This window comes from Dipteris shenzhenensis, chromosome 22 (assembly GCF_047967505.1).
Source record: "Dipteris shenzhenensis isolate YYH24624 ecotype China chromosome 22, Dip_SZ_1.0, whole genome shotgun sequence".
Classification (NCBI taxonomy): Eukaryota; Viridiplantae; Streptophyta; class Polypodiopsida; order Gleicheniales; family Dipteridaceae; genus Dipteris; species Dipteris shenzhenensis.
Window position 1 is genome coordinate 19,880,718 of NC_141617.1, and position 14,668 is coordinate 19,895,385.

The window sequence follows — 14,668 nt, forward strand, 5'->3', positions numbered from 1 at the left end:
TAATCCCGACAATTGGCAGAGAGCGGTTTTGATACATCATGGTATGCGCGGGTGTCCACATGGTTTAATAGCCACCGTATCGAGATGGATAGGCTCCCACCCTTTTAGTACAGCATGGATGCACCACCGGAGCTCATTCCACATGATGAGATTAACCGTATCATACGTTTAGACCTTCTCCAGCTTCACACATCTCGGGCTTGGGGGGGTGGATCAGGAGTTTCCCACCAAGACCCAATTCCATCATGACAACTTTCTGAGGATATCAGAGGTCTCGTCATCAGGCTCAGTACCTCAAGGATAGGAGAGTCTCACACCCCTTGCGGATTGCTATCGGATAGATACGAGTCTCGTCCCACCAGTTGCGGATTGAGACTAGGAGAGCAACCATCATACCTAGAGAGTAGCGAGTCTATAGACTATGTACGATGGGGGAGGTCGAGATAGAGGAGCATAACCTATGTGTCTGTCCGGCCTTAGATCCGAGGGAGATACCACTGTCTCTTTCAGAAGGGGCTCAGTTTCGGACCACTCACACGATTGATATATTTCCCCGACCAAGTTTGCATTGGGCTCTACCTGATTGAGATGCGGAGACACAGAGATTCCCTCGTGTGGTAGGTCAGAGATCAGCTATAGTTGATGCCTCAAAACACCAACCTAGACCGAGCACAGACACGCATCACTGATTTTTACGCATCCAAACCAGCACCAAATGAGATCGAGGGGGAGGAGCTCGAGGAGATGAGAGCACTATGGATCAGCATTGAGACCCGTCACCACGATGTGGCTGGAGGAGAGATGCGGAGACCACATACGACACGTGGGGCAACCAGAGCATGCACGATTGAGTTCCGCCCGATCTTAGCCCTCCTTAGAGGGGACACCAGAGTCGAGGCATTACTCTCGATGTAACCCATCAGATACAAAGATCTAGGAGAGCACACCCCCCGCCATCGCGGGAGATAGCCCGACAACACATATACGTGAGCTCTTTGCATCACATCAGAGGGTCATCAGGGAGCCAGGTTATATAGATCCTGCACATGTACTTGGAGCTCTGGTTGTGAGTAGTACTTGATTGCTCTTTTTCCTACTATAATTTGTACTAGCTTTTTGCATTTTTAGCACTTAGCACTCAGCAAGGGTCTTAGTGAGCCCTTTGCTTCAGCCCACAGTGGCTTGTATGGGTTACATATATTTTGTATCTTGTCTCATAGACCCGCAAGGTCTCCTAAAGATGTTAATACACCTTTCTTTCTTTCTCTATCTCTCTCCCTCTCGCGTGTGCTGGCAAAGATAGCTATTTTTCTCGTTACACACATCAACCTTAGGTAAGGGTGCCCATTTTGGTGGCCCCACCCCCTAGCTTTCATTGTATCTAGTTTTTCCCGTCTCATCGACCCTTCGCTAGAGGGTTCACAAAAGATTCATAATAGGAGAGTTGATGACTAAGGTTTAGACCCCCTACACAATTCTGCTAGCAGAGACAAGCATGCTACAGTTGGAAGGCGAAGCTCTATGACAACAAATCCGCTAGCTGTTACAGTTGTTAAAATGGGCACAGATAAATTTCCTTGCAATGCAATGGATGCAACAAAAAACAACAGTGGTATATATGGCAGGTCTTGAATTGATGAATTATTAGGGGATAGAAGAATCAAATCTTCCAACCGAAGATATTGTCATTAGAGAGTTTGCCGCTTTCTACAAAAGAGACATTAATCCCATGCTGATGTATGAGAGGCAAGGATATCGCAAGGACAACATCTCTCTCTTCAATAGACGGCTCATATGCAGAATGAGAACCAGATCCCATGAGCCTTGAGGTAGAAAAGGGGTAGATGCGATACCATACAAAGTGAGGACAGACATTGAGGATGAGCCCCATACCCTTCTCTAATGTCATGCTGATCAGCACATCAGGGAGAAGTACAACATATAGACTCTCTTACCCATAAGTTTACAGAGCCTCTTTGGGAGGCCAGCAAAATGTAGGATCGATAAACGAAAGAGCAAGTACAAGGTACAAGGGCCGAAGGATATCCGCCGTCACGTCAACTATAGTATTAAGAAAAGAGAAGTACATAGTACTTGTACCTAGACCCTAGGACTAAGTGTCCTAGGTGTCACATAGGACTAAGTGTCCTATGTGGCATAAAAGGCACAAAATAAACTAAGTGCCTATAACTATGCATACAAGGCACATACCAGGGCCCATAGGGCATCACTAGAACTGGGAGAAGATGACAAACCCCCCTCCATGGTATGGGCTGAAGTATTCTGGAAACGTTGATAGGATAAAATCTGTATATATTTCTCTCCACATAGATTGTGCATGAGGGTAGACAGTAAACACATGATAGTGTCAATTTGCGGGTTGTGTGTGAATAAGCCAATGTAACTGGCTGCACATGTAAAAGACCTTTTTATTTTGAACTTGAAAGACTAAAAGTTTTTTGCAGGGACTTATCAGGGAAATGATGAAATGCAATGTGGTTGTACCAGACTTCCAGAGCAAGGGTGTCCACTGTGTGGTCAAGTGAAAAGTTTTTGGGGTCATGTAAAGTCTAGTCATGAAGGTTTTTTTTATATTTCCCTCAGTCAATGTGCACTTACATGTTACAGGAATTTGATATGTTCTGGTGTCCATGTCAAGGGGCTTTTCATGTGTGTGTACGGGGGTACATGCAAGTCTTAATGTGCATGCTAATGTGTGTGGGAATTGTGTGACTAAAGGTCCAAAATGTGCATTTAATGTGATTTGGGGGAAATGTCTTGAGAGTGGTAAAATGCTCAGTATGTGCAATGCTTCAATTGTCTAGATTGGGGACATTATAATACACAATGTGATAAGCCCCCCAGAGTTGGTGGTGATGTGTACCCACTTCCTTCAAATTTAAATGACAGGTCAACTGATCATGGAGTGGAGATAAAAGAGCCTGGACCTTCAAGTAGTAACGGAGTAAAGAAGGTTTCTTTTGAAGATAAGGGGAAAGGCCAGTTTGTCAGCGTGCTTGGATTGGAAGAGAGTGATTTGGATGTTTTGCCTCTTGGGAAGAGAGACAGGGATGAAGAAGGAGAGCCAAGTGTTAAAAAGAGTAAGCAGACTGAAGATGTTGTTACTTACCAGAGGAAAAGGGTAAGGAAGCCCAGACAGAAGTATAAAACAGCTGATTATCCTTTGGGGAAGGAGCAGGCTGAATATGATTTGATTGCTGATTTTTCTAACAAAAAGGTGGATATTACTTTTGCACAGATGGTTGGGCTCTGTCCAAGGCTGAAGAGAGAGGAAAGCTGTAAATCCAGGTAAAAAGAGAGTTGTGCATAAAGTAGTAAAAAATATTATGTCTATTTCGGAGCTTCCAAATATTTGCCCTTCGGTGGAGGCATGGCATAAAGGATATGAGCTTGGAGAGGCATACATTGATGGAGGTGCCCAGATATGTGTGATGACTCAATCTTGTGTTGAGAGGTTGGGTTTGGAGGTTATTGATTCTTCTCACTTCCGAACAAGAATGGCCAACCATGCTAGAGTGAAGAGTTTGGGGGTAGTGAAAGATTTGGATGTGGAAGTATTCAATGTGCATTGCAGAATAGATTGTCATGTTATGCCGGCAGGTATGGGTGCTTACCCTCTCATTTTAGGCAGACCTTGGTTGAGAAAAGTGGGAGCTATTCAAAATTGGGGGAAGGGAATAATCTCAATATATACATCTAATGGTAAAAAGTTCAGTTTTGATATGGTGAGTCATGCTGAGATATCAAGCCTAATCGAAGAAGAAGAAAAGAAGAGTGAGACCACGAATGAAGAAGAAAGTAGTACTACTTCTGACAGTGATGAAGCTCAGGTTGCTTTCATTGAGGGAGTGAACTTTTTGGATACAAGTGAGCAGGCTGAAACTGTACATCAGTTAGAAGAGGACAGATTTGAAGCAATGGAGGAGTTTATGCAATCTAAAGAGGCACCTGTCCCAACACAAGAATTAGTACAGCAAATGATTAATCCAGATCTTACTCTGAAAGAAAAGGAAGAGTATTCAGCCATGTTGCGCAGGTATCCCTATTTATTTATCACATCGTATGAAGAGATTAGAGGGTTTAAAGGGAAGCCTTTGAAGATTGAATTAAAAGAAGATGCAAGGCCGGTATTTCAGAAAATGAAAAGATTGAGTCCTGAGCAAGTGAGAGTACTTCAAGAGGAGGTGGTCAAGTTGCTTAAGGCTGATATAATTTTTCCCATTGTTCACTTTGACTGGGCCAGCCCTGTGGTTATCGTACCAAAGAAAGATGGACGATGGAGAGTATGTGTTAATTACAAGCCGTTGAATGCTATGACAAAGAGTAATCACTATCCTCTCCCACATGTGGATGACATACTGGATAAGATAGCCGGTCATGAGATGTATAGTTTATGTGATGGGTATTCGGGCTATTTTCAGATTGCAATTGCTCCTGAAGATCAGACAAAGACAACTTTCATTACTCCTTGGGGCTGCTTTTCTTATAAGAAGATGCCTTTTGGTTTGAAGAATGCTCCCTCGCATTATCAGGAAAACACAAATGAGGTACTTGCCCCTTTTCTTGATAAATTTTGCAAGGCTTTTATTGATGATATCTATGTTTTTAGTGATCGGAAGGATCATTGTTCCAAACTGGATCAAGTACTTGGGAGAATTGATGATAGTGGAGGACAACTTAATCCCAAAAAATGTAAGTTGGCACAGCCAAGCATTAAAGTATTGGGTCATGTTATTTCTGAGAATGGAATAGAGCCCGACCCTGAGAAGATCAAAGCATTGGTTACTCTAGCACATCCAACAGAGACAAGGCAGTTGCATACTTTCTTGCAAAAGGTTAATATCTTTCTAGATTCATTTCTATGCTTTCTCAAGTTTTGTATCCATTACAACAAGCAGTGAAGAAGGTGCCTTTGCAATGGACAAGTGAATGTGGAGAGGTTTTTGAAGCAGTCAAAGAGATTGTTGGAAGAGTGTTAAGTGTTTTAGCTCCTGATTTCGATAAAACTTTCTATGTTAATCCTTCAGTAGGGCCGGATGCATTGGGAGCCATTTTATTGCAGCAGGGAGAGCAATCAAGGTATATGAGGCCTGTGTTTTTTGCTAGTAGGGTAAAAAGTGAAGCAGAGAAGAAGTATTCAGCTGCTGAATTGGTATTAGCCAGCTTTGTATTTGCATGTAGAAGATTTCGGAACTATTTATTACCACATTCTTTTGTGGTACTTACCAGTTGTACTCTGTTGCCACAACTTGTGAATAATATTAATTTTTCACGAAGTATGGTGAGATGGGTAACAGAATTGCAGGAGTATACTTTTATTTTCCTGGTAGAGAACTCAACCAGAGCAACCCTGGCCGATTTGCTTACATACAAAGATACTCCTATTTTAGTCAAGGAAGTGGAAGATCATACTGAGAGAGTGCAGGAAAAAAGTTTAGAAGACAGCTATACCTTGTTCTTTGATGGTTCTTACAGGAAGAGTATTGACAAAGCAACCGGTGGAATGGTTGTCTATGATCTTGATGGTAAGGTAATTCGGAAATCAGGTTTTCCCTTGAAGGTAAGCAGTAATAATGAAGCTGAGTATGCTGCTTTAGCTGAAGGCTTGCAATCATGTTTGAAGATGGGAATAAAAAGACTGATCATAAAAGGTGATTCAATGCTGGTTGTAAAACAGATTCTGGGGGTGTGGAAGATAAAGCATGCACATTTAAAGAATTGGGTTAGTATTGTTAAAAAGTTACTCAGACATTTTGATGCATGGTTGTTACAGCATGTGGACAGAAACTTGAATCATGAGGCACATGATGCTGCTTGTGGAGAGGAAAATGTTCAGGTGTGTGTAGTAAAAGTTCAAGAACCTTTGTACAGAGGGAGAGAGTATCTTTCGAATGTGGAGACTTTCTTGCTTACAGGAAAAGTGCCAGAAGAGGTTCCGACAGAAAAGAGGTATAGATTTGTTAAGACTTGTGAGCCTTATTGTCTTATTGACGATGTTTTGTATATGAAGGGTGCAGATTTAGTCTTGAGAAGAATCCCATGGCAAGCTGAGATCATGCATGTGCTTGAGGCAAATCATGAGGGGATTTGTGGCAGACATTTCGCATTCAAGACAATGCTAAGAAAGATACTAATGGAAGGGTATATCTGGCCCTCTCTACAGAGAGATATAAAGCATTGGTGCAGATCCTGTTTACAATGCCAACAGATGGGAAGAAGAGTATTACATCCAGAGTTGAGAAATCTCATCTTAGCATACAACATATTCGAGAAGTGGGGGATTGATGCAATCGGTCCACTTCCCATGACTTCAGGAGGTAAGTGTTGCATTCTCACTGTGGTGGAGTATTTTTCGAGATGGGTAGAAGCACGGGCAGTTGCTTCAGTCAATGCTAAACAAGTGAGCAAGTTCATATATGAAGATATATGTTGTAGATTTGGAATGCCTCTGGAATTGGTAAGTGATAAAGGGCCTGGATTTAGGAGTGAGTTGGTTGACTTGTTGTGTGATAAGCTCAGAATTAAGCATAGATATGCTACTCCTTATTATCCTCAATGTAACAGTAAGAATGAATATTTCAACGGAGAGTTGATTAATATGATGAGTAAGATCATGAAGATGCATGGGAAAAGTTGGGATCAAGTTGTGCCACAAGCACTATGGGCTTACCGAATAGCAATCAAGGAAGGTACACAGTTTTCTCCTGGAAAAGAAGCTATGTTGCCATTGGAAGTAGAAATTCCAGCTCTGAAGTTGCTCATGAAAATGGATGAAGAACCTAACACCGAGTATGAAAGAAGGTTGGCTGAACTACAGGAAGCTCAGCTTGATAGAATGAAAGCAGTTGAACACTATGCTCAGACTCGGGAAAAGAACCAAATGAAAGCTAATTTGAAGTATAAGGATAAGAACATCAAAGAAGGAGACTTTGTATTAAGATATGACAGTAAACTGGATAGTACTTTCAAGACTAAATTTGTGACAAAGTGGGTGGGTCCTTTCAGTGTGATTAAGAAGTATTCAAATGGATCTTATCAGTTGAGTGATTTGGATGGAAGTTTGCACACCAATCGAGTGAATGGGTACCGGTTGAAGAAGTATGTGATAAGAATAATGCAAGTGTCAACATGTGGGCCAGTTGTGATGGAAAAAGATACATCCAGTGAAGTTTTGACTGAAGATATATTTGCTGCAGTGCAGTTTATGTTGGCTTCAAGCTGTCAAACATGAATGTTTGCAGCTTTTTGGTTGGGCTAATATGATAGGATAAAATCTGTATATATTTTTCTCCACATAGATTGTGCATGAGGGCAGACATTGAACACATGATAGTGTCAATTTGCGGGTCGTGTGTGTATAAGCTAATGTAACTGGCTGCACATGTAAAAGACCTTTTTATTTTGAACTTGAAAGACTAAAAGTTTTTTGCAGGGACTTATCAGGGAAATCATGAAATGCAATGTGGTTGTACCAAACTTCCAGAGCAAGGGTGTCCACTGTGTGGTCAAGTGAAATGTTTTTGGGGTCATGTAAAGTCTAGTCATGAAGGTTTTTTTTATATTTTCCTGAGTCAATGTGCACTTACATGTTACAGGAATTTGATATGTTCTTGTGTCCATGTCAAGCGGCTTTTCATGTGTGTGTACGGGGGTACATGCAAGTCTTAATGTGCATGCTAATGTGTGTGGGAATTGTGTGACTAAAGGTCCAAAATGTGCATTTAATGTGATTTGGGGGAAATGTCTTGAGAGTGGTAAAATGTCACTGATGAGGTGGCAGATTAGTGAGGTGGCTGGACTAATTAGGAAGGCATCCTGCTCATGCAAAGGTGGCTACGTGATGGATGAAGGGAGGCTTCTAGTCGACGAGCTAGACGTAGATGAAGGGGACAGCTTACAAGAGGATTCGGGAAGGAGTTCGTGGGCACCTGGAGGATAATCATGAAAAGAAGGGAAGAGAACGAGGCTCGTAGGAGGGGGAGAGGCTACTAGGCGGGGAAAAAGAGGAGAGCTTGGTGACGGTGGAGGCGTCGCCACTGAAGAAGTGGGAGGACCTTGGAAGAGAAGGGAGCTTCATGAGCTCTGAGAACAAGGGTAGACATGCATCGGGTGACGTGCATGGGTCGAGGGCTGGAAAGAGCCGTACGGGATTTGTACGGGCCTTAATTGCTGATTTGTACGGGCTGCAGTACGAGGTTGTACGGGCCTTAATTGCTGATTTGTACGGGCTGCAGTACGAGGTTGTACGGGGTGTAATCGTTGATTAGTACGGGCTCGTAGTACGGTGCCTTGATTGCAAGCTGAACAGGCACGTACGGGTCATTAAAGACGTCTTCTACGAGCTGTACGGAATATGGTTGTCATTAAATGCAGACTGTACGGATTACTGAGTGGTTGTACGGGCCTGCTGTCGTACGTATAATTGTACGGCTACTTGTACGGTGAATATACCTGCAGGTTTACAGATGATGGTACCCGCCAGTTCCTCTTTGGAACAGCTTGTGGCCTTGGGAGTCGGGCTGGCCATTGAGCAGTGGGCTGTGGGTTCATAGTGTTTTGAGGCTGACTGCTTTCTGAGTTTTTTTTTTGGGGAAAAGTGCAGTTCTAAGTTCAGTTTGTTTCGGGCTGTGTAGTCACTCCCCTCTTTCAAAGAGTCTGGGTGTGTTCTAGTCAGCTTGTGTGGAAGGTTGACTTGTTACTTGTGTGTTCTGGATACCCGCTCTGAAAGTCGGTGCATAAGCTCTACCTTGAGAGCTTCCACATTACAGTACTGATCCCGGAGAAGTCCCGAAGATACGATTTTGTCTCTAGAGTTGGATTCTGAAGAAGTGGATATGATTGTATAGGGTCAACAGTAAAGTACTGAGTCATTTTGTGTTTGTCTGAGAACAGACCTGTGTTTCCTTTTTTTTCACATCAACGTCTCAGAATACCTGGTATTTTCCGGTCATGGTGGCACATGTTCATCCAAAAGGATATAGCCACCTATGAATGTACGAGGTATGTCAGATCACGTAACAAAGGGAGCCAAGTGTAAAGCCTGTCGGAAGACTTCGAACTTGGGAGGAGGAAGTTCCTTTGTAAACACATCTGCTATGTTGTCCTTTGTGGGAAGATAGGACAACTCTATGTCTCCTGCTGACAACCGCTCTCGAACATAATGATAATGAAAACTTCAATGTGCTTGGTACGTGCATGAAACACTAGGTTTCATACAATGGCCAAGGCACTTTGACTGTCAGTGTAGACCATAGTGGAGGATGTCTGGCGAATACCAAGATTAGATCAATCATACAGATACATACATTCCCTACTACACACATTCCATGTAGCTAAGCAAAACAGGATTTTTTGAAATTGCAACTCAAGTATTAAAACACTATCTTGACACACTCAGAAAAACAAAAATCATGAAGGGGCGGGTCCAAAAGGTAATTGACCTGCAGCTCAGACAAGGAGATCTTGTTTTAAAGAAGTTCCTCATTGATGCCTGTGTACCCTGTATATTGGAAGATGCCACCAAGGGAGGAGCCACAGTGTGGCTCCCAGTGAAAACATCACGTACATGACTAGGATCAGCGACATACTCTAAAATCTGTAATTTTTAACAAAAATAGATAAGTACCATATCATATAAAATGTAAGTAACTGTCGAAGCCAAACACACTCTACTGTAGTGGTGAAGGCTGCCCTGTAAGACCGGATGTGTGGAATAATGATTCTCTTGCATGATAAAGCAATACAGGAATATGCATCTGCATCTCTTGCATCCCATCTTGCTTAATCCTGAGTTAGGGGAGCAGCAACAGGGGTGCTAGAAGATAAGGCATCAAGAGGAGTACCCTCTGCAGACGGACCAGCAGTAGAGGCAACCACTGTAGCATTGGCTGGCCTCAGATCAACCCCGGAAACAATATTCCAAAAATGCCTTGCAACAAGAATATGTTTCATGAGATAAGACCACATCGGATAGTTGGTGCCATCCAACTTATCTTCACGAAGAATGCCAAATAGATCATGATTTGCCAGCCATTGCAAATGGCATACCCTGAAAAAGACCTGAAAACCCAAAAGCCTCAAGGCTATCACTGCAAAGAGCTGGCTGTCCAAAAATGACAGCAAAATATCTGCAAATAAATGTTCTGCAAATTTCCAACCCAAAACAAAGGGCAAATGCAAATTGGACCCAAATGTGACTGTGTCAGGCAATGTTCACTGCAAAAAACAGCAAATTTGGCAAAAGCCCCAAATTTAATGAGGGTAAATAGGCCAAAAAGAGGGCAAATACAGAAAAGCCCCAATTTTTGCTGAGATTTTTGCAAATGTGACCCAATGTCCTACAAATGTGACTCAATGTCCTGCATCTTGACCCAATGTACTGCAATCAAACAAGGAATTGCACACCAAATGCCAAAACTCTAGTGTTCTTGCCAGAAGTTGCAACTAGAGGAAATGAAAGGTATTGAAAACCCCAAATCTGCCAATGTCTTGCAAAAGCCCCAACACTGCAAATACCCGTACAGAATACAGCAGGTATCTTGTACGGAACAGCTGCAAGTACGATTGTATGAAAGTACGGCGCAAGTACAACGTAGGTACGGTGCAAGTACGTGGCTGTACGGAACGCAGTACGGAGTACGACGCACGCACTTGTAGAAGACGTGCGGGATCTGACGCGAGATCCGTACGTATTTGTATGAACGTCCGTACAGTCGTACGGACTGTACGGAATGGGGGTGCAGGGAGCAATGTAGGTCCGGGGAGCTGGGCACCTGGATTTGCAGCACAAAAAATGGCGGCGAAAAGACTCTAGGAGCCTTGGACAGCAGCTGCAGAGCCTCGAACAGGCTGGAGCAGGAACGACCAGCAAAGGAGCAGACTTCCAATGAGCGATGGAGGGCTCAAGGGCTGAGGAGAGCTGGAAGACAAGTGTAGACCTTGGCTTGATACCACTGTAGGATCGATAAATGAAAGAGCAAGTACAAGGTACAAGGGTCGAAGGATATCCGCCGTCACGTCAACTAGAGTATTAAGAAAAGAGAAGTACATAGTACTTGTACCTAGACCCTAGGACTAAGTGTCCTAGGTGTCACATAGGACTAAGTGTCCTATGTGGCATAAAAGGCACAAAATAACTAAGTGCCTATAACTATGCCTACAAGGCACATACCAAGGCCCATAGGGCATCACTAGAACTGGGAGAAGATGGCCTACATAAAAAAGGCTTTGGAACACAGCAGTAGGGTCTTGGACAGGGGAATGCCCTGCTGGAACTTGTACTCTTTCATACAAGACCACCCTTTGTCCCATTGATCCTGTTGGGTCTCCAATGGACATTAATAACATCATGCCGTATCATATCATATCATCTCTCTCTTTCTTTCTCTCTCTATGTTCAACTGAGATAATAAGGCTATAAGAAATGAATACTTCAAGTTTTTGTCAAACTATGCAAGCCTTATTCCAACCTAGTTGTCTCTTACCGTTGTGATAGTTGTGTTTTCTTTTACAGCATTGGCAATGTAGCCTGTCCCTTCAGCACGTATGTTATTACCTCCCTAAGGGAAAAACAACAGACAATAAAATTCAGTTGAGGCAAATACTTCCAGTACTTTGTCCTATGTCAAGGATTAAATTGGTCCCTACATTATTATGCTGCCCCAACACTTTAACTGAATATGCTATGCAAATGAACTAAGTCACAAACCAAGTCTACTGTGGTCAATGATTTGTTTCGTTTCAATGCATCAGCAATACGCTGCGCTCCCTGAAACGTGACAGAATAGCAAGTATTCAATCGATATGCAACAGCAATGTGTCTGGCAAGAATCTGTTTTATCTTGTGAAAGAAATGGTGTTTTTGTTATGCAGAATTCAACATCTAATTACTTGTACTCCGATTATTGTAAACACCAAGCTATTTTCAGTTATTATACAAATGAGCAAACAAGTAAACCCCTCAGATATAATAACACAAATGTACTGGACACCAAAACCCTTCCTAATGACTAACAAAACAAAATTCTTCACTACCTCATCACCAATGTCATTCATGTAAAGATTAAACCACAGTAAATTTTTTGTTTTTTTTATCAAGTCGGCCACATGTAACGCTCCTTTTGGTCCAATACTGTTGTTACCAATGTCTATAGTTGTAATTTTCCCTGCAATAACAAATCAAATGCAACAATTTTGGAGCAGATAAGTTTCAAGGTGTCAATATCAATTATTATAGAAGATAGACACATACAAACTATACAATATGAGTTCAATGAACAACAAATGGAAACTGCCACCTGAGGAAAGGCAGTGTAGACCTAAGGTTGGACCTGTGTAAAAATTGTGGCTCGTTATTGGTTACATGATTATTATTAGACCATTCATCGAATTTCGCAGGTTTCTTCTATTTCTAGAACCACACATTTTTAGTGTATTTACACATGCCTTCAAGAACATCCTAGCCATGCATTTCTCTTCAAAGACTATGTATGAACAGGTCCTTGTTTCCTCTGATTGTCAACACGGTGCATGCTCTAGCAAAGAGCACAGGAACCCAAATACCATAGCAGGGAGCAAAGACCAGATTAGAAGAGCAGTGCAGCAATAGCAATTTCAATAGAACAAGGATTGCAAAACAAATATCATAACATCACAACACATTGCAAAATTCATCAATGGGGGTATGATTATGACATTTTATGGTATGGCAATTACAATAAAGTATGAATCCAAATGCAAACCCACAGAAATACATCGCACGCATTGAGCACTAACTCCAGTTGAACAAGAAGAAACCAATGCATGTGCCATGGAGGCAATTTGTAACGTCCATACAGCAAAATAATTCAGACTACCAGCATGCATGACCCTTGGACAGGCATCAATAGTATAAGAAACAAGAAGCATTGACAATTATTTCTATTAAGCATTTGAAAATTGTTGTAATTTGGAGAAACCCTTGCAGGGCAGCCACTCTACAGCGTTAACTTTCACACAAACATATCTATCATACTAAAAAAATTCATGCCAGAGGCATAGCTTAGCACTGGCAATACTAAGAGCAATGCAGAATTCATTTTGCCTCAACAGTGCAAAGTGCAAGGCATTAATCATACCTTAAGAACATAGAAAAAAGCGAGTATACATTCCTAGGAATGCCTTAAGCAAGGAAGAAGAGGGGCTCGTAACAGCAAATGGCAGCAAATACTCTCTATGACTGGCAATGTGAAGACATATAGAATACAAGAACAAGACATTTCAGGCAGTAGTTATTAACGTACACCTGAGAGAGCACATTAATGACTAGCAAGAATTGTAAAATAGTACAGCTTCAGAGGTTTGCTAAGGGTGCCACCATGGTAAAGTTGGAACGAATAGATGAGCTTTAGGAAGTAAGTAGTAAAAAGTGGCACAAATATATGTAGTAGAAGGCACAAACACTAGCAAGGTGCTCGAGCATTAGCAACCAATTGGAGACATTTGAAAGCTGAAACTAACAAGAGAATATGTAAAATATGTTAGCAAGAGTCGCACAAGAGATCCAGATAAAATGAGCTTGAGAGTGCACCATGACACCTGAAGAGTCGAATCAGCAAGAGTTGAACTCAAGGAGAATATTCTATGCAGCTATAGCAGCAAGCAATAAAGCGCGTGTTCAAAAACGTGTTTGAGGGAAGAAGCACTGAATATTAGTTTCAGGACAGAAAAATAATGAAATGAAATTTTATTATTACCCGCAATAATAGAATTCAGTGAGTTTGGGATCTTGTGCAAAGCAAGAGGCATACATTGCAGAGAAGAGGTCTTTTTACTCATGTCAGCTGCCTTTAACATTGCTTGCATCCTGCCTAGAAGTTCTAAATTCACTTGTATCTGTAGTTGCAACAGCAACAATTGGCCTCACTCCTTGCAATTCTCAGGGCTCATGCAACTACAAGGTAGCAACATCAAAATTAGATACTAATGTAAAGCTAAAAGGATTACAGGCAGCACGGCAGCCAATCTGGTTTGTCACAGATTGAAGGGACACACAAGGATATGCATGATAAATACTTTGCTATGCAATTATGCTGGGAATACATTCTAGCAAGTGGTAGATGCCTCAGCCGAAGGTATTTATATTACAAGAAAGTGGAAGTGCTAGAACAATAAGGCAGATATCAAAGAGGTTTGAAGGCTAAAATGTTGTACACATAGTGATATACAAGGGCTCAAATTGCAAAGCAATGGAAAGATCTATAAAAGAAAAAGCATCAAACCATTGTGTGGACTCATTGTGCTTCCCATTCCTTAGATTTGATGAAGAAGAGTACTGGGAACTTGACTGAGTGACCAAGGTTATTCAGTGTGTTAGAATATGAAGTCAAAGTGAATGAATTTGTGTGTCCTAGGTCCCTAGGACTTATTTTATAGTCTAGTGAGTCCTAGACAATGCCACGTGTCATATGGGAGATTATCCCATATGCATTGTGACTTTCTAGAGTCTAGAGGCTCACACTAAATAGTGTTGTACTTGTTTTGAGTCTTTTCATGCCAGTCAACATCAAGCTATCTACATGTGAGTATTTTGGTTCATTGCTATTGCCTACTTCCATTTGAGTTCATTTCCATTATGCTAGCAATCTTTCCTTTTCCTTCCTAGAGATAG

The 14,668-nt window shown here is 41.9% G+C and overlaps 1 protein-coding gene across 2 annotated transcripts in view; it reads right to left on the reverse strand.

Annotated features, from left to right (window-relative positions):
- LOC147887847 (uncharacterized) overlaps positions 1 to 14,668 on the reverse strand; it is a 206,332-nt gene that overhangs the window by 32,453 nt on the left and 159,211 nt on the right. For both annotated transcript variants that reach the window (XM_087393203.1, XM_087393204.1), the window contains exons 12-14: positions 12,055 to 12,185; positions 11,729 to 11,788; positions 11,505 to 11,579 (exon numbers count right to left, since the gene is read on the reverse strand). In XM_087393203.1, coding sequence (XP_087249329.1) covers positions 11,505 to 11,579; positions 11,729 to 11,788; positions 12,055 to 12,185 — 266 coding nt within the window. The remainder of the gene's footprint in view (positions 1 to 11,504; positions 11,580 to 11,728; positions 11,789 to 12,054; positions 12,186 to 14,668) is intronic.